This window comes from Rhinopithecus bieti, unplaced genomic scaffold (assembly GCF_001698545.2).
Source record: "Rhinopithecus bieti isolate Rb0 unplaced genomic scaffold, ASM169854v2 scaffold_3948, whole genome shotgun sequence".
Classification (NCBI taxonomy): Eukaryota; Metazoa; Chordata; class Mammalia; order Primates; family Cercopithecidae; genus Rhinopithecus; species Rhinopithecus bieti.
The window spans coordinates 4,270,892-4,295,757 of record NW_016804646.1 but is presented as its reverse complement, the minus strand read 5'-3'; the positions used below and the strand labels follow the sequence as shown (position 1 = coordinate 4,295,757).

Genomic DNA, 24,866 nt, shown 5'->3' with positions numbered 1-24,866 from the left:
AAGTAACTCATCAATTTAATTTTCAAAATTTATTTATGGCTCTGATAAGACAAACATAAAAGCCAATAGCATATTTTAAAGCTATTTTGAAAATATAAAAAGAATGGTTACTATGTTTGATTTTTCATATGCCTAGTGACTCAATCCAGCTGTGCCCCAAGTAAACTGAATGAATGTTGATGATAAAAATATCTGAAAACTGTATGAGAAACTACATAGACATATATGCTAGGAACTTACAGATTTTATGCCCCAATTAAGACCTGCAAATAAACGGAGACGAGTCTTCAAGATAATAGAAGTAGAAATCATATCTTTGTCTTAATTACCATTTATAAAGTTAATATAAAATAAAATTTCCCTAAGTATAGCAGAAAAGCAAACATAGCAAGCCAATTTTACATTGTCAATAAACTGGAAACAGGCAGCCAAGCTGCTTCCCTTGAAACAACCTAACACGGCTTTCATGACACTGATTCTTAACAGTGATGAAACATTAAATGAAACATGAAATTGATTAGCCTCTTTCTCTTCTATACTCCCAATTTTCTCTCACTTTGAAAATATCTATTATTTCACAAACTCAAAGGCCAAAAATCTAACAGCTTTTGTTATTCATTTTTGACCGCTGGCCTAACCCCATTCCCGGCAGCTTCAGAAATAATATTGCCTTTCTGCCCTGACATAGAGTCAGAGACCTAAAGAACCTTGCTGGGATAGCAGTCTTCCCTGGGCCTACATATCTTACTTCAGGGGTCCCCAAGCCGCAGGCCATAGGGGTCCGTGGCCTGTTAGGAACTGGGCTGCACAGCAGGAGGTGAGCGGTGGGCAAGCAGAGCCACCAAAGCTTCCTCTGTATTTACAGCTGCTCCCTATCACTTGCCTTACCACCTGAGCTCCACCTCCTGTCTGATCAGCAGAGGTATGAGATTCTCATTGGAGCGCGAACCTTATTGTGAACTCCACATGTGAGGGATCTAGGCTGCAGGCTCCTTATGAGAATTTTATGCCTGATGATCTGTCACTGTCATCCATCACCCCCAGATGAGATCATCCAGTTATAGGAGAACAAACTCAGGGCCCCCACTGACTCTACACTATGGTGAATTGTATGATTATTTCATTATATATTACAATGTAACGATACTAAAGTGCACAATAAATGTGATGCATTTGAATTATACTGGAAACCACCCTCCTTGCCCTGATCCACGGAAAAACTGTCTTCCATAAAACCGACCCCTGGTGCCAAAAAGGTTGGAGACCGCTGTCTTACTGGGTATGCCAAGACATCAAGGGTCTGAACACTTCTTCTTTTTTTCAACCTGGGCTATTTCTTAGGTTGCTTTTGCAGATGAGAGATGAGGCAACCTCTCCCCTTGGACAAACAGCAGACTGACTTACTGCTTGTTATAAAAGCAGTGAATTCCCCAAACTCAGAGTTGCAATGCAAACTCACTCATTCATGGCATCCATCTGGACCACAGGATTTGAAAGCAAGGGCAACTGATGCCAATATGCTGGTGCTCATGCTGCTTATTGTGCCAAGGGAAATAAAATGTTTTCTTTCTGACCCAAAACTCTCATGTCTTCTGCCAGTAACCATGAAACAGTAACTGGCTGAAATGTATGAGAAACGACACACATACTATTAGCTTCCAAGCAGGGTAAGATCATATCTCAGACCCGACAGTTTTGGTGAAGGAACATGGCTATCTGGAGAAGGAAGAAAAAGTGCCCAGAGGTTGGGTCCAGGGATATAAAAAAACTCCCTGGAATCTGAGAGCAAATGCTCTTGCCTAGGAGGTGGGCAGCAGGGTGCGGTGGGTGGGAATAAGAGTCCCTACTGTCCTGCGTGCTAATGAGGCTAAGAGAGGCAAGATTAAAATGAGTATGTAAATGGAACCATGGATATTGCTCACTCATTCTCCTCCATGGGATAGGGGTGTTATCATGACAATGGGGCAGCAAGAAAGGCAATGTGGGTGTGGCTGCTGAGCCAGGGGTCCTCAACGCTGACACAGTGTCTCGATAACAATGACCTTTTTACCTGATATGGGTCTTTGTGCAGACCATCAACTTTAGAAGTCTGGTTAAGCCCCACATAGGCTGCTGCTTGAAAGCCACAGTAAATGCGCCTTGTTGATTAACACGGAGCTCCTGTCCCTCTCATACTACCTGATCCCTCCCTTCCCCTCTATTCTGAACTCAGCTGCTTTAAGGAGAAGGATGACTGGACTGGGTTTAAGGTCTCCCTATCCCCAAGGGACAGAAAGCCCCTGGCACCCCTACAAACACACACACACACACACACACACACACACACACACACAACTGTTTGGTATGATGAAAGAAGAAAGGAACTCAAACTGTTATGAGTCCAAGTTCCCATTCTACCTGGTCCATGAAGAAAGGCACACTGAACTCAACTAATGGGGTTTAGTGTTTCCCAGTGGGTAAGGGGAGGTGAACTAGCCTTGTAAAGGTGCCCTCTGGGCTTATTCAATGTGGTGTTGTGGTAGTGGCTCCCATATTTAATTCTATAATAAGAACTGATATATTATACATTTGCACTTCCTAATTCCTGAAGTGTCAGAAGGGCTTTTCATGTTCCAGAACTGCTGCAGAGGCCCCTGCCCACCATAACAGCATCACTTGTTTGATGGAGCTACGAAAAACGAACACCTGAAATCCCACTTTCCGGTGAGTCTACTTAAAGAGGTGGGAAGGGCCTAAGAGGCCTTGCCGGTCAAATGGAAATGGTATATTCAAGGGCGCAGTGCGTCCAGCCCTAGCATCATCCAGTATTAAATGAAAATAACGGCAGCTACTTCTTTGGAGAAATCATATCCCCGACTCCACTACCGGAAACAGAGCTGCTGGTTCAAGAAGGCTCTCAGAGGTTCCCATCAAGGATGGCCTGGTTCACTGACAGTTTGATGAAATTAAAAGCCGATGGTGGGCTCTAACCAGCAGCAGCCAAAAGGACCAGTCAGCACATTTCTCTGAAAGAGAGCTCTGACCCCTGTCAGACAATGCTCCTAAAGACCAGGCATTTCATATTTTACAGACTCTTGAACTGCTGTAAATGACCTGTCTACTTTGCCATTTGGAAGACTACAGACTGGCAGATTAAAGGAGCCCCTCTGTAGGACTACACATTTTGAAAACAAATCTTTGCTGCTGATTGGTCTGAGTGTCACGGATACAGATGCCTGTTGTAAGGGCTCATTCTCTGACGAGACCAACTGAAATCAAGCTGTTGGTCAAAACCGTTATCTAAAACAAACAAACAACAACAACAACAACAAAAAAAAAACAGGAAAAGTCATGTGGACATGACTGGTCCTGAACTATTCTGCTGTGCCAATGCCACCAACAGCATCTCCCAGGTGTGGCCCTTCCCCTCATACCTGTGCAAACTCACAGATTGCTTCAACGCTGTTTCAACCTGACATACAAATTCACAGGCTTCTACTGCCTCCCAAGCAGCCCTAGCTAATGCCATGTTTGGCAATCTAGATTGCAGCAACTCAGTGACACTTTGTGGCTTAATCAAACCAGTATAATGCTGATTAGAATCAAGTGTAACAACAAATTCCAAACTAGAGTGGCCTGTGCTCTCTACATGGGGGAAAGTAGGCCACAGAATATCTCTCCATTAGGTAAGAAGGTTGCTTTCTGAAACAGCTATTATCATTGACAATGAGTCCCAAGATGGGCAAGTCATTGCAAACTTCCTTGTACAGATCATATTAGATAACAGACTTGTCTTGGACTGTCTGAATTAAGACCTACTGGTCTCCCTCTGGGATTTATTCATAGTAGGCTGAATCAGAGACTCTGGTCAGGGAAGGCAGAGAGACTGAATGAAGTCAATACAGCAGGTTGGCTTCATCCTGCTGCTTAGGATTTTATTGATTGTTGCCCTAATTAAGTGACGGTATGAGACAAGTTGACTAGTTTGGTTCCAGCCTCTGTTGGTCTAATTAATCAGAGTGACTACAGGTGGCATACTCATGTAAAAATTTACCAAAAGCCAAGATGGGGATGGATAAAGTGTTCAGTGTTGAAAGAGGCACTTTTCCTTGGTCCTCTTATACTCCCTGCATGTCTTGTTGGGATACCAAGACTGCATTGTCCTGACTGCTCTTTTATCTGGGCCATTTCTCAGGACTGTTTATACATCTGATAACCTTAAATCATGAAATAATGTCTAACCGCAGACAAAGAGCATGCTTACTGCTTGCTATAAAAATGGAGGATTCCCTAAGCTCAGCAGTCATCATCTGCAATGCAAACCTACTGCATGCATAGCATCCATCTGGGCTACATCACATCACCCCTATGAGATTCAGGGGCAAAGGAACTAGAGTAAATAGCATGACACTTAGACAACTTGCTATACCATGAGTAATAAAGCCCCGTAATCTCTGACCCACGTCTCATGTCTTTGCCAGTCTCCATGATAGAAACAGGGTAACTTATTAGTTTGTAAGTAGGGTAAAAATCAAATCCCAGATCCAACATGTTTATCTCTGGCTTGCAACACATACGGCATATGATAGAAACCCAGTTAAGACAATCATCCCCATACTTAATGTCCAAACATGAAATTACATAGCTGTCCTAAAGTGGAACCTATCTTCCTAGATTATTTAATGGAAGCAAGAGAAAACTATTAACACATGAATGTAAAAACAAGGGTCACTTCCCCATTTTCCGGGCCTAACCAGCTTACGAAACCTCCACATAAAACTAGGGTTACTCACTTCAGTTCCGGTTCCTCCAGAGTAAAACCCCTCTGAAGGGGCACTATTACCACCAGTTCACCACACTAGAGTGTGGAGGAAAAATACTAAGTATATGAGATGCTGTAATATTACAGTTTGAACGGAAGGGTGATTTGAGATGTGAAAGAAAGTGAATAAGAAGTGCTACTAGCCATGGGCAATATACTTTTTAAATTCCAAACTTGATTTCAAAAAGTAGAATCAATCCATCAAACAAAAAACCTACCTTCAAGGATGTAGAAGAATGACAAGAAAACTGATATTTATAAAATTAGCTCTGTTTTGCAACAAGGAAGGGAAGGCAGAAAAGTATGCCAGATTCAGGGAATAAAAGTGTTAAGAAATACCATAGTTTTATATCCCATTATCAAAATTCTACACATCAATTAGGATTCAAAATTCACCTTCAGAAATTTAATAAAAGACTCAAATGTCACCCAAGTGCTTTATGTATGATTGGCAAAGATTTGTCTGTTAGCTATTACTTAAACTGCTTTTAAAAGCAAAAAAAAAAAAAAAAAAAAAGAACTTAAAAGAGAGGATGAGATAACCACTCAGAAGCAGAATTATAGAAGCTAATTATTACTTCAAGGATGTAGAAGAATGACAAGAAAACTGATATTTATAAAATTAGCTCTGTTTTGCAACAAGGAAGGGAAGGCAGAAAAAGTATGCCAGATTCAGGGAATAAAAAGTGTTAAGAAATACCATAGTTTTATATCCCATTATCAAAAATTCTACACATCAATTAGGATTCAAAATTCACCTTCAGAAATTTAATAAAAAGACTCAAATGTCACCCAAGTGCTTTATGTATGATTGGCAAAGATTTGTCTGTTAGCTATTACTTAAACTGCTTTTTAAAAGTAAAAAAAAAAAAAAAAAAGAACTTAAAAGAGAGGATGAGATAACCACTCAGAAGCAGAATTATAGAAGCTAATTATTAAAATAACTCAGCATTATATCCAGACCTCTAGCTGAGCAGATATCAAAGGCAAATCGGTAAATATTCTAAAATTACTGCTTTGTAATGTATATGATTAAAACAAACTGTGCTAAAAATTAAGAAAATTCACATTGCTTCAGAAATTTCTCATTCACTTGTCTCCGTAATTCATTAAAAATAAAAATAAATGGTTTTTCAGAACAGCCACCGCCAGGAATGTGATGTGTGATTTCTCTGCCCCTCTGAGAGCAATGAGGTAAAAGGTAGATATATTTATTCACACCACTCTGCGTTCTCATGGATATATGAGGCTGTCGGCATGTCCCGTGACTTAATTAGGTGGTGGCCCTGCTGGAGGTGTGCTTGCTTACTGTAAACAGATGCAAATATCTCAAAACTACCCCCTTTTCCCAAGAAAAACGTTCAAGTGTAAACCTGTCTTTAACACAAAAGAATATCTTTAGACAATTATGAAAAAAATCACACTTCGTTCTTTGCTTTGCGGGGGCCTTTGTCTGAGCAGGGGCTGAGGAGATGCAGGGACACTCGTGACAGGGAGGGAGGGGCCCTGAGAGCTGGCACTGACACACACCTGCTCTTCCCATTTAAAAAAACCCTTCCGAATAATTTACATGAGCTCCCACCCAAATTAAATTGCCTTGAGGTTTTCCCTCCAAGGCTTCTGGCATTATAAATACCCTCTGACTTTCGACTGTCATGTTTCCTCCATCAATCATGCAGTAGCCTAGAATTAAATTGAAATGATTGGATCAAGAAAAATCAAATTTTTTAACATTGAGTTTCAGTAATGTGATTACGAACCTTTTAGTGATATTGTAATTACTTTGAAGCTTTGAGCATATGTTTCTACTGAGAGCATTTCATGGAGAAAAGCTGCATTAGGGAAACAAGTAAATACAGACCCCAATGAAGCCAAAGTGCATTTGTTGTCAAGTTAAAAGCTAAAGGTGGAAAAGAGACAAGGCATCCACATAATTTACACCCTAAACATGCTGCACAGAGTAACCACTTAAAAATCTCTACTGCTTCCAAAAGTCAAATAATTTAGGCACTTCCCTCTAAGGGCAAGCATTAGGGAAGCAATAAGAAGAACAACAGTAAAGGACAGGGGGAAAAAAAAAAAAAGAAAGGAAAAGTCATCATGCTTGTGCTAGCTCCAGTATTTGCATGGAAAAGGTGACAGACAAAACTCCCTCTCTTAAAATTAATGAATCATCTCCTCAGAATATGAAACATTTTGAAGATGCTTAATTTTCACCAAAGTCAAGGCATATAGTTACTTCCCCAGTTTGTTAATTTTTTTCTCCCATCTCAACACTTAGTGGGATTCTGCTGGGCTAGGAGCCTCAAAGATAAATGAAGTGGGGCCCCACCCCAAAGGTTAATAACAAAAGAGATTGGATCCCTCAAGGGACATGGGGGAAGACAAACTGGAGACAAGGACAAAGGTCTCCTCTCCTTTGAATCACACTTTCACTTATGCAACAATTATTTATTAAGTACAAGCACACTTATTTCCTCAAGAATAAGGCAGGTAAGTAAAGATACACCATAAAGATGCAATGAGATTCGGTTTTTAAAGTTTAGCGGAAAATAATTCTGTCAAGACAGTCTGAAGTACACAAACCTTTTGAAGGGTTTGTTCCTTTTGATTATATTAAAGTACAGCTAAGTGCCCTAATAGCTTAAAGATCCTAAGTGGGAAGTCATGTAATAGCTCCAAGTGCTTAATCTGACTACTGGCAACCTTATTTTATATTTCAAATTTGAATTCACATCTCACTTTCAATGACAGGCACAGCCACTTCCTACTGCCCTAGAGTTCCTAGCATCAAGATTGAGTGGTTCCTCATTACTCAGAGCAAAACCTGAATTCTCCAGTATGGCATGGAAAACTGCACTGAGCTGTTCCCGACAGCCTAATCGATCATCACCTCCTACTCTACGCTCCCTGTGCTCCATCCGGTCAACTACTCATCCTTCCCAAAACAGCCTCTGCTAACAAGCCTGCCATCTTGCTAGGGCCAGCCCCTCTGTTTCGAATGTGCTTTCTTTCTTGGCCTGCTCAGGAGTCCAGTCTGTTGTTAAGATCCAGCTCAAATAAATTCCACCTCTGCTGAAGGTTCCCCTGCTTTATCACACAATGAAGTGAACCTCCATGATAACATCTATTATTGCCAACGGTTACTTTCCATGTGTACACAGCATCTTCACTAACGGTGACTTCCTCATTTAGATACCCACGCTTAGTGCCTATCATAAATCCTACAATTTAAGGTGTCAATAAATATTTGCCGAATTTAACATTTTCTTTTTTCAGCAAAAAAAGAATGTTTTCTTCTTTAAAAACCAAATTCTGCATTCATCTATTTAAAAAATGTATTCCATATGACTGTAGAGTTTCTCCTAATTGTACTAACAATGTGTAATGGAGTATTTTCCAAATACTTCTGTTAAAACTGCCTCAAGAAACCAAATTCTATACTGACATCTGTGAGAAACCACTCGATTTCGCTTTTTTGTCCTTCTCAACTTATTTTAAGATTCTAAGTGTATAATTTTCAACCAACCCATATTAGTTATTATTTACAAAGGGCAGGAAAATGGTAAACTATTCCAGGGACCATTAAGTGTCACGAATTGTCAAATCAGAGAGCAACATACATATAATGGTTATTTGCTTCCACCTTGCCTGATCATCTGTTAAGTGAAGTGGTATCTCCTGTCCAAAGCATAACAAAACTTCCCCTTCTCTACAGGATACAGATTAGCAACCTGGTACCTCAAACTACCCAGCTGCAATGCATTATGGGAGTCCAGGAGAATATTCACACCTTCTTTTGCCACCTGGGAAAACTACCTTGAAAAGTGAGTTATGTCCTTGGCTAACTTCATTAACTAGTCCATACACTCCACCCCCCAGCGCACACACACACACACACACACACACACACACACACACACTAGACACCTCATGTGTAACACTAGTGCATTACCTTTAAGTGACCTCAGAACAGGCAAAAATCAAGTCGTAGCTCTCTGTCAATCTTCTTTCGTAAGGAAGTACCTAACCATACATTCAAATGGTGAAGCATTACTGGTAACTGTGGCGGGCTTAATAATGCCTCCTTGTCCCTGAAACCTACGACTGTTTCATGATATGACAAAAGGGACTTTGCAGATGTGATTAAGTTAAGGATCTGGAGACGAAGGGGCTATCCTGGTGGTTCCTGAATGTAACCCCACGTGTTCTTTTAAGAGGAAAGCAGAGGAAGATTTGATGGCAGTAAAGGAGAAGGCAATGTGACCACAGAAGCAGAGACTGGAGTGATGTGGCCAGGAGCCAAGGAATGCCAGCAGCCTCCAGAAGTGAAAGAGGAGTCTCCACAGGAGCTTCTATTAACAGAAGGGGCTAGCGCAGCTAACACCTTGATTTTAGTCCCTTTTAGTCCCTTTGGGGCTGGGCACAGTGGCTCACGCCTGTAATCCTACAACTTTTAGAGAATGAGGTGGGAAGATCACTTGAGCTCAAGAGTCCAAGACTAGCCTGGGCAACAAAGCAAGATCCCGTCTCCACAAAAATTAAAAAAATTAACCAGGCTGGTTGGCATGCGCCTGTAGTCCCAGCTATTCGGGAGGTTGAGCCCAGGAATTCAAGGTTGCAGTGAGCTGTGTTTGTGCCACTGCACTCCAGTCTGAGTGACAGAGGGAGACCCTGTCTCAAAAAAAAAAAAAAAAAAAAAGTCATTTTGGACTTTGGGCCTCCAGAAACATAAGAAAATAAATTTGTGTTTAAAAGTCACTAAACTTGTGGTAATTTGTTACAGCAACAACAGGAACTATACAAAAACTAATACAGTAAATAGGGCATGCCCCAACAGTGTATAATATTAAAGAAAGTGAAATTATGGTTCTAATGTTTGTTTTCCTGAAAACACTCTTTTTATGACCAGAACATGAGCTTATTTATAGTATGCTACCATTGAAAATTTATCTGACATAATTTGACACAAAAGTAGAATCAGTTTTAAATGTATTACAACAGTGATGCATTTGTCCTTTTCTTAAGGTTGTGTTTACAACACATTGCTTTTCAGTATTTCCAAAACAACATACGCTTAATGCTGAAGATCTGGAAAACACAGAAATCATAATAAAAGAAAACATTCCACAACCCAAAGATATAATTTGGGAGTATACTTCTTGATATTTTTACATATACAAATGGCCCCTAATGCTATCTAGTCTCCAGTTATGGTAACTAAATGGTCACGTTAATACTTTTTAAAAAATACCTTTCCCAATTATTAAGAACTCACACATATTTGTCCATCTTAGATCCCTTAATCATCTTATCATCACTGTTTTAAGACAAAAAAAACTTATTACTTCTAGAAACTTCATCTCAAATAGTGTCCCCATTCTCTCTCTGACTTTACCTGTATAACTTGCACTCTATTAAGCATAAAATGATTAAATTGGCTGCAAAATCAAGAAGGAATTTTTAATAAATTTACACACAAAGAATTGTGACAACCATGTCTTGATCCAATATGAAAGTTTCTTAGATATTGAATCTCCATTAAAAATTATTCCAGAGGCCCAGCACGGTGGCTCACGCCTGTGATCCCAGGACTTTGGGAGGCCAAGGCAGGTGGATCACAAAGTCAGGAGATCGAGACCATCCTGGCTAACATGGTGAAACCCCGTCTCTACTAAAAATATAACAAATTAGCTGGGCGTGGTGGTGGGCGCCTGTAGTCCCAGCTACTTGGGAGGCTGAGGCAGGAGAAAGGCGTGAACCCGGGAGGTGAAGCTTGCAGTGAGCCGAGATTGCGCCACTGCACTCCAGCCTGGGCCACAGAGCGAGACTGTCTCAAAAATAAAAAAAAATCATTCCAGAACTGTCCCCTACAAAACAAAATAGAGTTCTAAAATGGGCAGTAATGCCGAGAAATTGCCAGAACATAAAAAACAAGCACAGAGACAGGGTATAAAACTCAGACCCTGAGAATAAGATTATTTGGTGACTTCTTTGAAACCAAGATGATATAAAAACCAATACCTCTGACAGAAACTCTGCATGTAGTGAGACATGGCAGATGCCACACACACACACATACACACACGAGAAAGGGACAATGAATCACGGAGAAAACTCTAGAGAGCAACAAAAGGAAGAAATTTCAATCATGGGTGGAGCATCTCACAGATTCCTAAATGAACAAGAGTGGAAAGCCCACATGAAATATTATTCTTACATCTGTCTGATTTTCCAAGGAGCAAACCTAACCTAATAAAATTTTTTTTATTTTTTGTGGAGACAGGATCTTGCTATGCTGCCCAGGCTAGTCTTGAACTCTCGGGCTCAAGTGATCTTCCCACCGCAGTCTCTAAAAGTTGTAGGATTACAGGCGTGAGCCACTGTGCCCAGCCCCAAAGGGACTAAAAGGGACTAAAATCAAGTAGATATCTCTACTAAATATCTTTCTCTGTATCACATGATTATGTCTAAATTGACTGCCCAGTAAAACACATATTTCCCATCTGATCCTATGAATTCAGACATCTTCATGTAAAAACGTATTTAGATATTGTCACACGTAATTATACAAATTTGGTGAATGTCAACTGTCTCATGCAGTCTACCCTTGTCTGTCATCAGCAGCCCAGGCAAGTAGCACCTCAGAGAACATGGCCTCACTTGTGCTTCAATCTGTCCCTCTCACACTCTGGGAACTCACCAGAGAGCTATAAAGGACTTTCAGGAGAAACAAAGTCGATTTCAAGGGTGGAGAGAAGACCCAAGGCACATGAAATATTATTCTTAAATCTGTCTAATTTTACAAGGAGCAAACCTAACTTGCCCCCATCCTCTAGCTGCCCAGAGTTCACCACTCCCCAACTTTGTTTCAATGGAAAAAACACAAAATTGTAATCAGGACTGGACTTCCCTGGAAGGAAAATGCAGAGCCAGGGGCTACAAAGATTTCCACTGTAGACAATTCCCAGTCTAGGGAATGTCTCCAGTAGGAGCTGTGGTGAAGCCTGGTCTGTTCTGGTCAGGCCACTCCTGTGATAACCCTCAGAAACATTACAACCCACAGTCAAGCCCTGTGGCAACAAGTAACAAAGAAACTTACCTGTTGTTCGGACAACAGCTGCTCCTGTGAGCTGAAGAATGAAAAGTTAAATTACAGCTTCTGAGAAAATCAAGGAATGTGGGAAAGAAAAAAAATGAGGGGACAGAAAAGAGGAAGTGCAGGTAGACGTAAAAGAAAAAAAAAAAAAACCCAAAAACTAAAGGTTGACCTCAGAAACACAGATATTACAAATGTTCCTTCCTATTTCTCCATTGTACTAACATGAGCAAGTTTCAGGCATCTACTTCCTATCATTTCATGATCTGGAAAATGGATCTACTCTGCAGGTACAATAAGCTTTAAAAATGACCATGCAGTTACAAAGGGCTTCATTACAAGGTCTTATTTATGCACTGAAACTCCAAAAATATTTCACAATAGGAGTAACTGGTGTATTCAACAATTACATAAATAAATAATACAAATGTCTCAATCAGGACAGCAATAATAGTTTCCTAATAACTAATTTTTCCCGTCATTTGATGAGGGTAGGGATGGAGACATGCAAAATGGGTGAGGCTGTGAACTATTGAACATTCTCTCCTCCAAAGGGCTCTCACATGAAACTTTACGGGGGCCTCTGTTCAGAGTAAAAGTAAATTGGAGAAAATCATCAAGAATCCATCAATACTCTTAAAAATACACACATCTGTCCATAGATGGTCTTAATATGTGCCTAGGTATATGAGTTATGCAGATTATCTATGAAGAAGAAACTCTACTCTGCACTATTCCGGGTGACACAGTATCCACAGTTCTGATGACATTGTTCTCTCCACACAGAGAAGAAACTATAAATAGAACTTAAGCATCATGTTCCACATATCAAAGAAGGAGATACACACTATCTTTGGAATACAAATACACTTAAAGCTTTAGTAACATGACATAAAACACCTGTCAATGAGAGACATTAATTTATTCTATAAAAATAAGAACTTTTTAAAAAGAAGTATGGCCCTTAATCCGAGATGATATAATGACATATCAAATCAATGTCACCACCCTGAGAAAAGCCATCTCCTACCACACAATTACCCCATCATTCTCAGTGGAAGACTGTCCTCTATTAATAAAAGCTATGAACACTTTATCTAGACTTATTGACACTAGTGTAACTATTCTCTACAGCATTCTATTTCATAATTTTCTATTACTGCCACGGACATCTTTCTAAAAGACAACCTGTTCATAATGCTCTTCTATAGATAATGGTTCAGTGACTCCTCCCTATCACCAACTTTAAACTCACCTCCTTGACAAAGCTTATCTGGTGTGCCTGCCAGCCTCACCAGATACCTTTCATTCCATTCTCTTCTCTCCCCTCCATGCCTGTCTAGAAGGCCTCCTTCACCTAGTTAACTCCTGCTTGTCCTGCAGGACAACTGGAACGGCTCCACTGGGAAACAGCTGGATCTTCCAGGCTCAATAGGCTGAGCTTTCCAGTACTCCCTGTATAAACCTGTATCATGATACTCACCTTTCAGGTTTGTAAATCTTTACTTTTCTGTACCCCTTCTAGACTATGAACAAGAACCTGATGAAGGGTAGTTGCTAATATCTTGGCTGACTGTAAAGGAGGTGTTAAATTGCCCCACACTGAAAAGAGGGTGAGAAGGTGACACATAAAATTTCATATAAAGTTGGTGCCATTGGAATTGGATCTCAAATAATGAACAGTAGTTTTCAGACATACAACAGAAAGAAAGGGCATTCGAAGAGAATCACATGAGCAAAAAAAACAAAAAATCACATGTTGCAGGCACGTATGTGTGTGCTGATACGTACATACATCTTTCTAATTACTCTTCTGCTGCAGTGGCGAAGGTGGAATCTATACCACCAATATAAGCCTAATCAGCCCAACTAGGCCACAAACTCATTGGGAAGCAATGGTCATTTCTATGTACCTTCCCCACAGGCAATATATAGACATATACAACCTGTGTGTACCCACCCCTACCCAGCACCACCTAATACATATGGTATAAAGAAATGACACTGAATAATCGTAAATTTAAATACCTATTCATCCAAGGAAAAAAGGTTTCTATTTGGTGAAAAACAGACATTTGAGTTAATCTGTTAGAGTCCTAGGTAATTAGGAAATTACTGGGGGAAAGAATCCTGCTACTATATTTCCTTTGAACCAAGATTCTATCCTACAGGATGAAGTAAATCAGCCAGGGAGGGAAGCTGTAACATAAATCAGCCGACTGTCACGAGTCTCTTTCTTTAATGTTACAAAATTTAGGGAGAGAAACCATTCAGATTACTACAAAGAAACATTTAAAATGAGCTCATTAAATGCAAATGAAAACAGAAACACTGAATAAGCACTGGGCTACAATTAAAGGCTGAAGAAACAGTAGGTAAGAAGCAATTTTCATTGATCAAAGAACTAAAAGCTAACAGAATAAAGTATTTTGCATTAAAACTGCTTTCAGGAATATGAAGCATTTCGAAGTAAGAACTTTTTTTTTCTGCATTTTTCAAAGACGCTTTGGAGGTAGGAATGGATTTACATATCTTAATACAAAGTACTTTCATTGTATCATTTTCAGGCAATGAAACTATGAGGTTTCAAAAAATGCAGACTTCAAAAACATCCTCAGAAATAGGGCCAAAATTGTAAAGGACAAAAGGTCATTTTAGAGTCTTTGGACCCAAGGAAAAACTATTATATAATTACATAAAATCTTCTATGCAAAACTTTATTAGAGCCTATTTTTGACACAATTTTACCTCATCATAAACAGAAGCTTTGGGGTACTTAGGCATAGAGCTGATTTTCATCAACTTATTAAAACGGCAGGGCAAAGAGCAGTACACAGAATATTCAACTAGAAATATAAATTGAGACTTTAAAATTCACTGCACACAAGCTTGAAAACAAATATGCAGATGTATGGGCAAATGGTGAAGTCAGAACGCACATTCCTGATGGCAAGGGACTTTTTCTGCTGTGTTCCCTCGTTTCCCTGGCACCTAGAGCAGTTAAGGGTACACAGCAGGTGCTGAAATCACCGCATCTGCTTTTGTGAAACTAACGCATTATAAGATGAGAATGGGAAGTTTTCTTCTAAATTAATTTGCAAAGTTAAAAGATGCTGTTCTTCATCTGTCAAGAGGGCAAAAATAAAAAATCTTTGATGGCACATGGGAGGAAATGGGCACCCTTATACATACTGAAAGGGAGGGCAGGGCCACCAAGGACAGTTGTGCAGCTTGTACACTGAAAGGCACTACACCTAGGGTGAGAGAGAGGTGGGGACTGGAGATCCAGGTGGTGTTCTGCTAGTGAAAGCTGAGTCAGTCTTGGGAAGGATGTCTTTTGGTAATTTTCAGGCCAGAGGGGCAGGGCAGCTCTTTACTACCATGTTGTATTAGTGGAGGCTTTAGATAGGTTTGTAAAATAGGGCAACTTATTTTAGGAAAATTTTGAAATACCTAGGGAAATTTTAAATCTACAAACTCTTTAACTCAAATTGTCATACGATTTTTATTTTACATATATGCTTACATGTGCAAGTAAAAAGATATGTCCACAAACATTTCTGATAACAATTGTCTGTAAACCTGATGAGTGCTTACTTGTTGGTAAATATTTTCATTAGTGTATCCTATGAAACACTAGGCAGGAACTGCTGTGGAGTGAATCTGTACATGCAGATATGTAAATTCTCAAAGAGATGCTAAGTGAAACAAGGTATAGGAGAGACTATATTCCAATGAATGGTTTTTGTCAATCAAAAATCTTCTTAAAAGTCTAAGACACTGAATGTGTATTTCAATACTGACAACATTGGTGCATATATAACCATGCACTCTAATATCTGCTGTTACTCAAATACGTAAATCCAGTTCTACAGAACATTTAGAACATACCACAAATATCACCACTAACATTCCATTTTAAACACAAAGAACTGATTTTTTAAAAAGTCAAAATATATTTTAATAGAGATACCAAAATTACACTTTTCTACGTTTAATTCTTTTAAGCTTTTCTATTCTGCTTTGTATTATCTTGAAGTCCTTCTCCACACCTTCCACAAAGGCACAATTTTTAACCGACTTCAATTAAATTATGTTTCCATAGCTGCCCAGGTCAGGGCATTCAACGTATCAATCGCAATCCAGGTGGGAAATATAAGGACTTATAAAACAGTCCTCATCCCAAGAAGGGAATCTTCGGTTTTGAGAAAGTAAAAGGAAGGTACATTCCATTAGCAGTTAGGTCCCAGTCAGTCCTGTTTACTCCTCTTCTACCAGGAAACCCATCTTTACGTTTCTCCAACTGGCAGAATATTATTTGCATTAAGGTTGGGGTGGGAAATTAAAGAAAATAAAATTAAAAGAAAAGAAATAAGTTTTCCTGTTTTAGGCTAACTTGTCCCAGAGGCAGCAATAGGCACAGCCCAGACCCAGGAAGAGTCTTGATAATATTATCTAAGGTGCTCTGGAGACTCTCCCAGCACTCCCTCAACACAGGGAGAAGAAAAACAAATTTTCCTTTGTTTTATGGAATGAGTTTATAGACTCTTGTTCTCTGTAACTAGTGATTTCAAGTATTCTGTTTTATCTAAGAAGTACAACGAAGGTCACGAGAAGCCTGAGTAGGCCTCAACTGCAGCTGCCTGGGCACCATAGTGAAGGTTATAGGATAAGCCTGTGCCCAGGCAAACCTAGATAACGAACATCTGGGTTGCTTGGCAATGGTCATGTGCAATCCTGTCTTTGTCCTGCGTCTGTATCCCTGCTTTGACATCACTGTAAGTTTGCTTCAAGCTAGCCCATCTCCTTTTGTGAAGTGTGTATAAAAGTCAAGTACTGTCTTTATTCTGGGCCCAGTCTTTTGCATGTGAGTCAGCTGGGCCTGAGTGCACTCAATAAAGATTCACCTGTTTCAACCTGCGGTCTCTCTCGTCCTCCTGAATCCCGCAACAAGGTGAGTGTAACAGAGAAAGCATAGGCCTGAAAGGAGCAAGCTTTGAGAAGCACTCTTACCTTTAACAGAAAATCCCAGATACATACTATTTACATTTTGATCTCCAACTGATCACTGGATAAAGTCTGTAATGTCTTTCCTGGCTCTGAATTTTTGTCACAGAAACACAAAACCCATCACTCCAAGGCTTCCTTTTAATGGTTTTCACTTTCACCTACCTTTAGCACTGTTCACCACACCCAAATCTCAAACTGGCCATTCAGATGTTTACTGAAATGTGGCTAATGAGGCTGGGCGTGGTGGCTTACGCCTGTAATCCCAGATCTTAAACGCCTGTCTTCATATAGCTTTACAATAAATTTGTTTCTCTTAAAATTATCTGTGCACTAGATTAAGTTAAATTAAAATAAAATGTATTTAACTGTCTTCAAAATAAGGTATAGGCTATTTTCTTCCTGTAGACTACTGATAGCACGGATTTTGGAAAATCTCTTCTACTTGGTTTTCTGATTCAGTTCAGACTTGTGCTTACAAGTGAATCTTACGTAAATGTCACCTAAAAAGAGCTCAAGAAGACTCAAAACATTATAATTTTTTCGTAATTTGGTTAACTTTCAAGTCATTCACCAAGTCAGACCATGCTAGAGAGGGAAGAAAGGTTGGACAACATTCTTGTTTTACCACAGAGACAAAGACAATGCCAGTTAGCTGGCTTGATTCTCCCACTGATGGGCAGAATGTTTACATTTTAACAACAACTTCATAAATAAAAACAGATGTAGTAAGTGTTTTCAGTGCATAAAGATCATATATTTTATGAATCCACCTCTCACCTTTCTTCTGGACGACCACATCTGACTTCGAACGTACTTAACTGCAATCAAAAGTGTTTTGTAAGGGATGCTCCTCAGGAATTAGCCCTAAACAAGCTCACTAAACCCTCCATACATAACCTGGAGAAACTTCCACAATAATGAAACCCCATATAGCACTGTCTTCTAAACATATGGTGCATTTCCATTAATTTTTAGGGACAGCCCCTAAAGTAGTTTTTGGTTCAACAACCCTGGAAGAGGACCTTTGCACCTCTGCTCATCTTACACATCAAGTGTTCATGAACAACTCTGATACCACTAAGTTTTGTTCACAAAATTGCACCTCGGTCATTGTTTTACCAAAAAAAAAAAAGTTATTTTGCAAAAGGCAATAGATGTAATCTTGGCTATTATTTACTCTCAATTTTTCTTTCACCTCAGCCCTCCAACGAGAAGTTTAAAAGGAAACATCCGAGGGAGCAAGAAGTTTAGATTCATTTGGAGGAGTTTCTGTGGCGCCCAGCCACCCTCACCAGGTGCCTTCCATTAGAGTTTAATGCTTTGCTGGGGTTTCCTGAAAGAGCCCCACAGAGAGTGGGTCTCGATGGGTCCTGAACCGCACGACAACCGGCCAGGGCCGCGAGGGCGAGGGGCGGCGGCGGGGCGAAGGCTTCGGGACCCTACACGGTCCGGGGGACCGCGAGCGAGGACCAGGGGTGCGGGGCCGCCTGGCGTCCCAGGTGAGGCGGTCTTCACGGGAACGCTCAGAGCAGGGGCGGGCGGGCGACGGCTTGGAACGCACACAGTGGAGCCCCGGGCCCGCGTCGCTGAGCTGGAAAGCCAGGCGGTGCGGGCCGGGGACGGCATGGGCACTTTGGCCCCGTCACTGACAGTTGGCACCTGGGGTCCAGGTCGGCCGAGGCCACACCGGGGCGCAGGACGGCGCAGAGAGGCTGTACCTGGCAGGTACCCACGTACCTATCATGGTCACTGGGCAGGTGGCGGCTGCGGGCCAGGAAAGGGCCTAAGCGCGCACTGGCGCCAGCCCGAGCCTCCCACCAGCGGCTCTCCTGGGTTAAATCTTCCAGGGCTCCCCGCCCCGGTGCCGGGCCCTAGGAATGCGCACGCGCGGAGGGTACGCGGCCCAGGGCCTGCTGGGAGTCGTAGTTTTAACACGTAGTTTCTCCTCACGCCTCCTGCCCCCCAGCCCTCCGCCGCCTCACTTTCCGGCTTCAGGCCCAGCAATCGTACGTCACCGGAGGGCGGAGCTATGCGCCCGCAGTGTTGACCAGTCGCTTAGCAACCGGGAGGCTTACCTTTGGAAGCTTGTTGCAGCTCTAGCTACGGTCCTGCCTTCTTCCCGCCCCACCCCTCCCCTAAACTCCCTTCACCTAGGAGCTGCCAAACATCTGGATCAACCTGGGCACTACGAGGGGTTGAATTTCTACCATTAACGCGCCTTTTGACATTTTTTTCCCGACCTCCTGCTCACATCCGTAAAACCCACTGATTCTTTTACTACACTTTTTATGAGAACAAGACATTTTCTAGGAAGATGGTGGCAGAAAAAGAGACCCTGAGCTTAAACAAATGCCCAGACAAGATGCCGAAGAGGACCAAGCTGCTGGCACAACAGCCGCTCCCGGTGCACCAGCCTCACTCCCTGGTTTCTGAGGGCTTCACAGTCAAAGCCATGATGAAAAACTCAGTCGTAAGTGATCTTCCTGAATTGAATGCACTCGCTCCGTATCAGGGAACACGAGATTTACAGAGGTTGGCCAGCCCTAGGATGGACTCTGAGCCCATGTCCTGGGTGGTCTTTGCCAAAAATGGCAATTACTTGGCAAGTAGCAGACGGTCCCCCACAGTGTGTGGGGGGCAGGCTAGGTTGTTAGAATCCTGGGCAAATGATATACTCTACCCATTGATAAGCACCTTCCTGATAACTCATCTTTTCTAAACCGCCCCAAATTACTCTTACGCTATTTATACGAGGTAAAAAGATCCCCTTTAATTACTGATTGCTAACTAACCCCACTCAGCAAAGGGCCTTGTAGAAGGTGAGTTCTTAGAAATCATAAACTCTTGCAAAATTTAACATGAGCTGATATACAACTGGGAACATAAACTCATTAAATAATCTATAATGAGAAATTTCTTCTCTTCAACCTAGGAAATTTTGGAATATCCTAGCAGTTACTCTAACAACACTTGTCTCTTAGAAAATGATGTCATCTTGTTAGAGTACTGAAAGCCCACTTAATATGAACACTGTTTCCTGACAGGCCTTTTAAGATGATGTGCTTTAAACAATACAAGCTTTAGCTCATGTGTCTCTGCTACTAATACAGTTCATATTTCATCTCCATTATTTGTAGTAACAAAAATAAAATATTCTAAGTATCATTAGAGAAAAAAGATTAAAAATACATACAAATATTTTAGCTGTCTGCATGATAGTATATATATTTTTTAAACCTTCCTATTTGTTAAATAGCTTTACACTTGGTATGCTAAGGCAGATTTTGCTACTGAGTAAGCACCTGCCTGGGAATGAGGCATTAAATAATAAATGTAGCTTTCAAATTTGTATAATTTACACCCTGGGAAGATCTGAGTTATTACATGTGGCAATTCATTATGTTAAATGAGTAATGTTGTTTTCCAGTGTCACATTATTTCCTTTGCTTACATGTTGTAAACCTAATAACTTATTCCTAAACGACATACTTAAAATACATGAATGAAACAGATTACCTATAGACCTCTAGGCCAGGTTCCCATGTGGTTATGCAAAATGATATCCTAATTATTGGGAAGTGTGTCAGGTGATTTACAGTAGTTAAAATTCTTGGAAATAGACTAAAATTCTGCTTGTTGTAACTAATTCTTTTTCATGGAATTTCACATAAATTGGTTCTCCTAGGAGTCAAGATGATGCATTTATCAGCGATGCCATAACCATTCAAGTTAATAATTTAGTTTTTCTTCTACACAATATTTACAATTTTGGTGTTTTTTAATGTTATACTTTAATATCACAATTTTTTTTTTTTTTTTTTTTTTTTTACTGGTCAGGGTTCTTTTCTGTTTTTTCCTAAACCTGTGTTCATAATTCTTGTATCATGTTAATTCTTTAATATAATCCTACGCCTAAAGAGATAATTCTGCAAAATCTAATGTTTCTATATTGCCAGATGTAGTAAATATGCCTACATGACTTAAAAAAAACTACATTGATTATGAAGCAGGCTTCTTTACAAACAACTTATTTGTGATACATTATCTTTTTATATTCTAAAGGAAAATCTTGTACTAGCAATACCTCTCTTGCCATTGGAAATCATAATTCTTAAATGCAAAGATTATTTATCCATTCATCTACTTATTCAGTCAACAACACTCTCTCTCTCTCTCTCTCTCTCTTTTAATACCCAATACTTGTTAAGCACAGTTCTGGGGATTTGGGATCAGCAAAGCAAAGTCCCTGCCCTTAGTACTCCAAGGTAAACCAAAATAACAACATTCAAATCTTGATAAAAGAAAGCTAGACAATGCTGTTTATACAAAATAACTTCAGTGGTACAGGAAATAAAAATTTTCCATTTCATAACCAATATTTACATTTCACCATTTTTATCTTCAGCAGTATAGACTTCTCAGCATTATAAGAACAAAATATCCTCATCTCTTTCTGAAGGTGTATTTCAATTCAGGATATGTATGACAATTTCCAGCTTTTCTTAATTGCGACCTCATGCTCCAAAGGCCAATACCCTCCAAACCACTTTTCCAGTTAGATAAGTCACCATTCCAATGCTCTTCCACCTAAAACATGAAGAATTGTATATATCCTAAGGAGTTACACAGAGACTCCTGATATTTCTTTGAGTGCAATAGCGATATAAGTACATAAACTTGATCATAAATGTTTCATCAAATGGGCTGTGCAAGCAGAAATGCTTATTTAAACAGTCAGTCTGGATATGAGAGCACAAAATTATTGAAAATAATGATAAATGTAAATGGCAAAATTTTGAAATCTCAATGTCAAATATTGTTCTTCAATAGAACTTTGTTTCCATGAAATTTTTGTTGCATTCTATAAGAAAACAAGCATCACAAAAGCCCTGCCATCAAATAATATTCAAATTCACATTTTTATAGTGCTTGCCTATAAAGAGATGTAAGAGATACACAATTTGAAGATTTCATAGTTCATATTCCTTTTATAGGCCTTGTTTGGGTTGTGATAGAGCCCATGACCAGAAACTATTAACCAAGCATTTTGTTGTCTTCATGTTGTCAGATGCTTTCTGTGCTGAACATGCTTATCATGAAGCAAATTAGAAAATCGACCCAGGTTTATGGTGACAGAGAAGTTGAGTTTAGCCTAAGCTTTCTATTACAGCTTTCCTTCTCAATAGACTACAGATGCTTTATGCTCAAAGTTTAGGGGAATGGAATACATATTTTTTTTAATATTAAAGGTTGAGTGTTCCTATTCCAAAAGTCTGAAACCTGAAATGGTCCAAAATACAAAACTTTTTGAGTACTGACATTACACTCAAAGAAAACTCTCTTTCGAGCATTTTGGATTTCAGATTTTCAGAATTGGCATGACCACCAGTGTATAATACAGATATAGTCAGCTCTTTGTACAGGTTCTGCCTCCATGGATTCAACTAACCTTGGATTAAAATGTTTGGGACAAAAATTGTATCTGTATTGAACATGTACAGACTTTTTTTTATTAGTCATTATTCCCTGTTAAACAATAGAGCATAGCAGCTATTTACATAGAGTTTATATTGTTTTAGATACTCTTAAGTAATATAGACATGATTTAAAGTATATGGGTGGAAATGTGTAGGTTATATACAAATACTATGCCATGTTATATCAGGGACTTGAGCATCTGCAGATTTTGTTATCTGCAGGAGGTCCTGGAAGTAATTCCTCATGGAGACTGAGGGACGACTGTATTCCAAATTTGAACAAAAAACAAAAACCAATCCAAAACATTTCTGGTCCCAAGCATTTCAGATAAGGGATAGTTCAACCTGTACTTTACATATATAGTGTGTCCAATCATGTACTCATTTAACATGTAGTGGTAATCATCAATATTTATACATTATATATTAAAATATTAATTTGGCTGCTGTAACAGAGACCAAATAACAATAGCTTAATTAAGATGGAAGTTGTTTCTCTCACAATAGAAGTTCAAGTTTGTAGGTAATCCCAGGAAGTTGGGCAGTATTTCCCCATGAGGCCGGTGCAGGGGCATAGGAGCACGTTTGTTCTTTGTATTCTGCAAAATGACACCTGAGATAAGGTGGGCTCGAGACCACTAGGGTCAAATACCTGCCCTCAAGAAGGAGGAAAGTGGAAGCAGAGAGCTTCCCATTACGTGCATGACCGGGACACAGCACCCCACTTTCATTGTCATCCAACTGGCCAGAACCTAGTAATACGCCTACATTTTCCCGTTTTGCAAAAGCCTGTGAAAGCTTGACCCATGAAGTAACACCCAAGCCCACATGCCTGTCTCCTCAGGAAAAGGATGAAGGAATGTAGTTCCAAAAGGGCATCGTCTCCAACACCTACTTCAGGTGGGGGAGAGAAAAATGGGTATGGAGCAATCTGCAAGAATGAGGCAAGAAGAACTGAAGAGCAAACAGCTTCATTATGAAGGCATGTCCCAGAAACAGCAATCCTCACTCCTGCTCAAATCCTGCCAAAACCTAGTCTTATGGCCACAGCTAGTTGCAAGAGAGGCTGCGACATGTAGTCTTTAACTGGTAGCTCTGTGTCCAGCTCAAACTTGCAATGCTTTATTACTGTAGCCAAGGGATATTGGAGGATAACTAGAAGTGTCTAACTCCAGTGCTAAATGTGCTACATTATTGGTGAAGAAAAGGAGAGAGACAAGTAAAATAATTACAATACAAATAAGCAGGTGTCTCCGGTAGAGAAGTACTAATGATGAAGGGACCAAGTGGCGATAAACTAATGGGGGCCCTCATCACCTTTTGTCTAGATTTGTACAATATCATCCACCTATCAATTGGTTGACTCCCTCAATCAATTATCAGTACAATTACACTAATCTTTCTGGTACAATGTTCTGCTCCTATCACTATTCAGAGCTTTTGGAGCTTCCCAATTCTTATAGAAAAAAGTCATGATACTTCCCCAGGGCCAGCAAGATCTTCTGTGATCTAATCCCATTCTATGTTTTTAAATTTCATCTCCCACTGTTCTCATTTACTTCAGTCAATCTGAACCCAGGAAGTAAATTGGATTCTTTATTTTTGTGTTTCTGATTATGTTGTTCCCTTTGCTCGAACACCCTTCTCCCTACATATCTGCATATACAAATTCATTCTTTCATCAGGTAACACATATCTATTGATCACAGACTATGTGCAAAGCACTGTTTTAAATGCTAGGAATTTAGCAGTCAGCAAAAGACAGAACACATGCTGTCAAGAAGCTTATATTTTTATGGCCAGCAAAATGCCAACTGCTTTAAGAAGACTTCTTTCGTTCTCCCTTCCTGTCACCCACATAGAAAGTTATCCTTTATTCATTGTGTTCTACTTTATATTATGGTCATTTCTGCTCATGTTTTATCTCCTTACGTAAATTCTCTGTGAGGGCAGTATCCATGTCTAAGTCATTTTTTAATCTTAACCAGAACCTAACAGTGTATTCAATAAATATTTGATGAATGAAGGAAAGCAATTCTACCCTTTCTTCTTATCTCATATTCTCCCACTTTCTTGTTATAATTGTTATTTGTCTCTATTTTGAATTTTTTTAAACCATCCCCTCTAATTGTGGAGCCCACAGGCTCCCTTTAAAACTCAAGAAGGCCGAATCATGGCACTCGTCACCTCAACCCCTCAGGTGGCTCCCTGCCTCACTCAGAGTAAAAGCTAAGGTTCCCATACTGGGAAGGCCCTGTGTGATCTGCCTACCCTTGCTGCTTTATGCAAATCTGTTGGCCCTGCCTCAGGAACTCATTTAGTGCCATGCCTTTGCTCTTCCTGTTTCCTCTGCCTGAAATGCATTTTACCATGTGTGTCATCAGCTCTTGATGCTTCAAATTTCTGTTTAAAAATTAGCTATTTAGTGAGCCCCTTCCTGACCACTCTATCTTAAATTTCAGACCCTTAACAATCCCTT

The 24,866-nt window shown here is 40.0% G+C and overlaps 2 protein-coding genes across 4 annotated transcripts in view; one reads left to right on the top strand and one right to left on the bottom strand.

Annotated features, from left to right (window-relative positions):
• PRKN (parkin RBR E3 ubiquitin protein ligase) overlaps window positions 1-18,877 on the bottom strand; it is a 1,416,081-nt gene extending 1,397,204 nt beyond the window's left edge. For both annotated transcript variants that reach the window (XM_017869558.1, XM_017869559.1), the window contains exon 1: window positions 18,648-18,877. In XM_017869558.1, coding sequence (XP_017725047.1) covers window positions 18,648-18,654 — 7 coding nt within the window. In that variant the 5' untranslated portion in view covers window positions 18,655-18,877. The remainder of the gene's footprint in view (window positions 1-18,647) is intronic.
• Window positions 18,878-18,958: 81 nt separating this feature from the next.
• PACRG (parkin coregulated) overlaps window positions 18,959-24,866 on the top strand; it is a 600,857-nt gene continuing 594,949 nt past the window's right edge. For both annotated transcript variants that reach the window (XM_017869560.1, XM_017869561.1), the window contains exon 1: window positions 18,959-19,380. In XM_017869560.1, coding sequence (XP_017725049.1) covers window positions 19,225-19,380 — 156 coding nt within the window. In that variant the 5' untranslated portion in view covers window positions 18,959-19,224. The remainder of the gene's footprint in view (window positions 19,381-24,866) is intronic.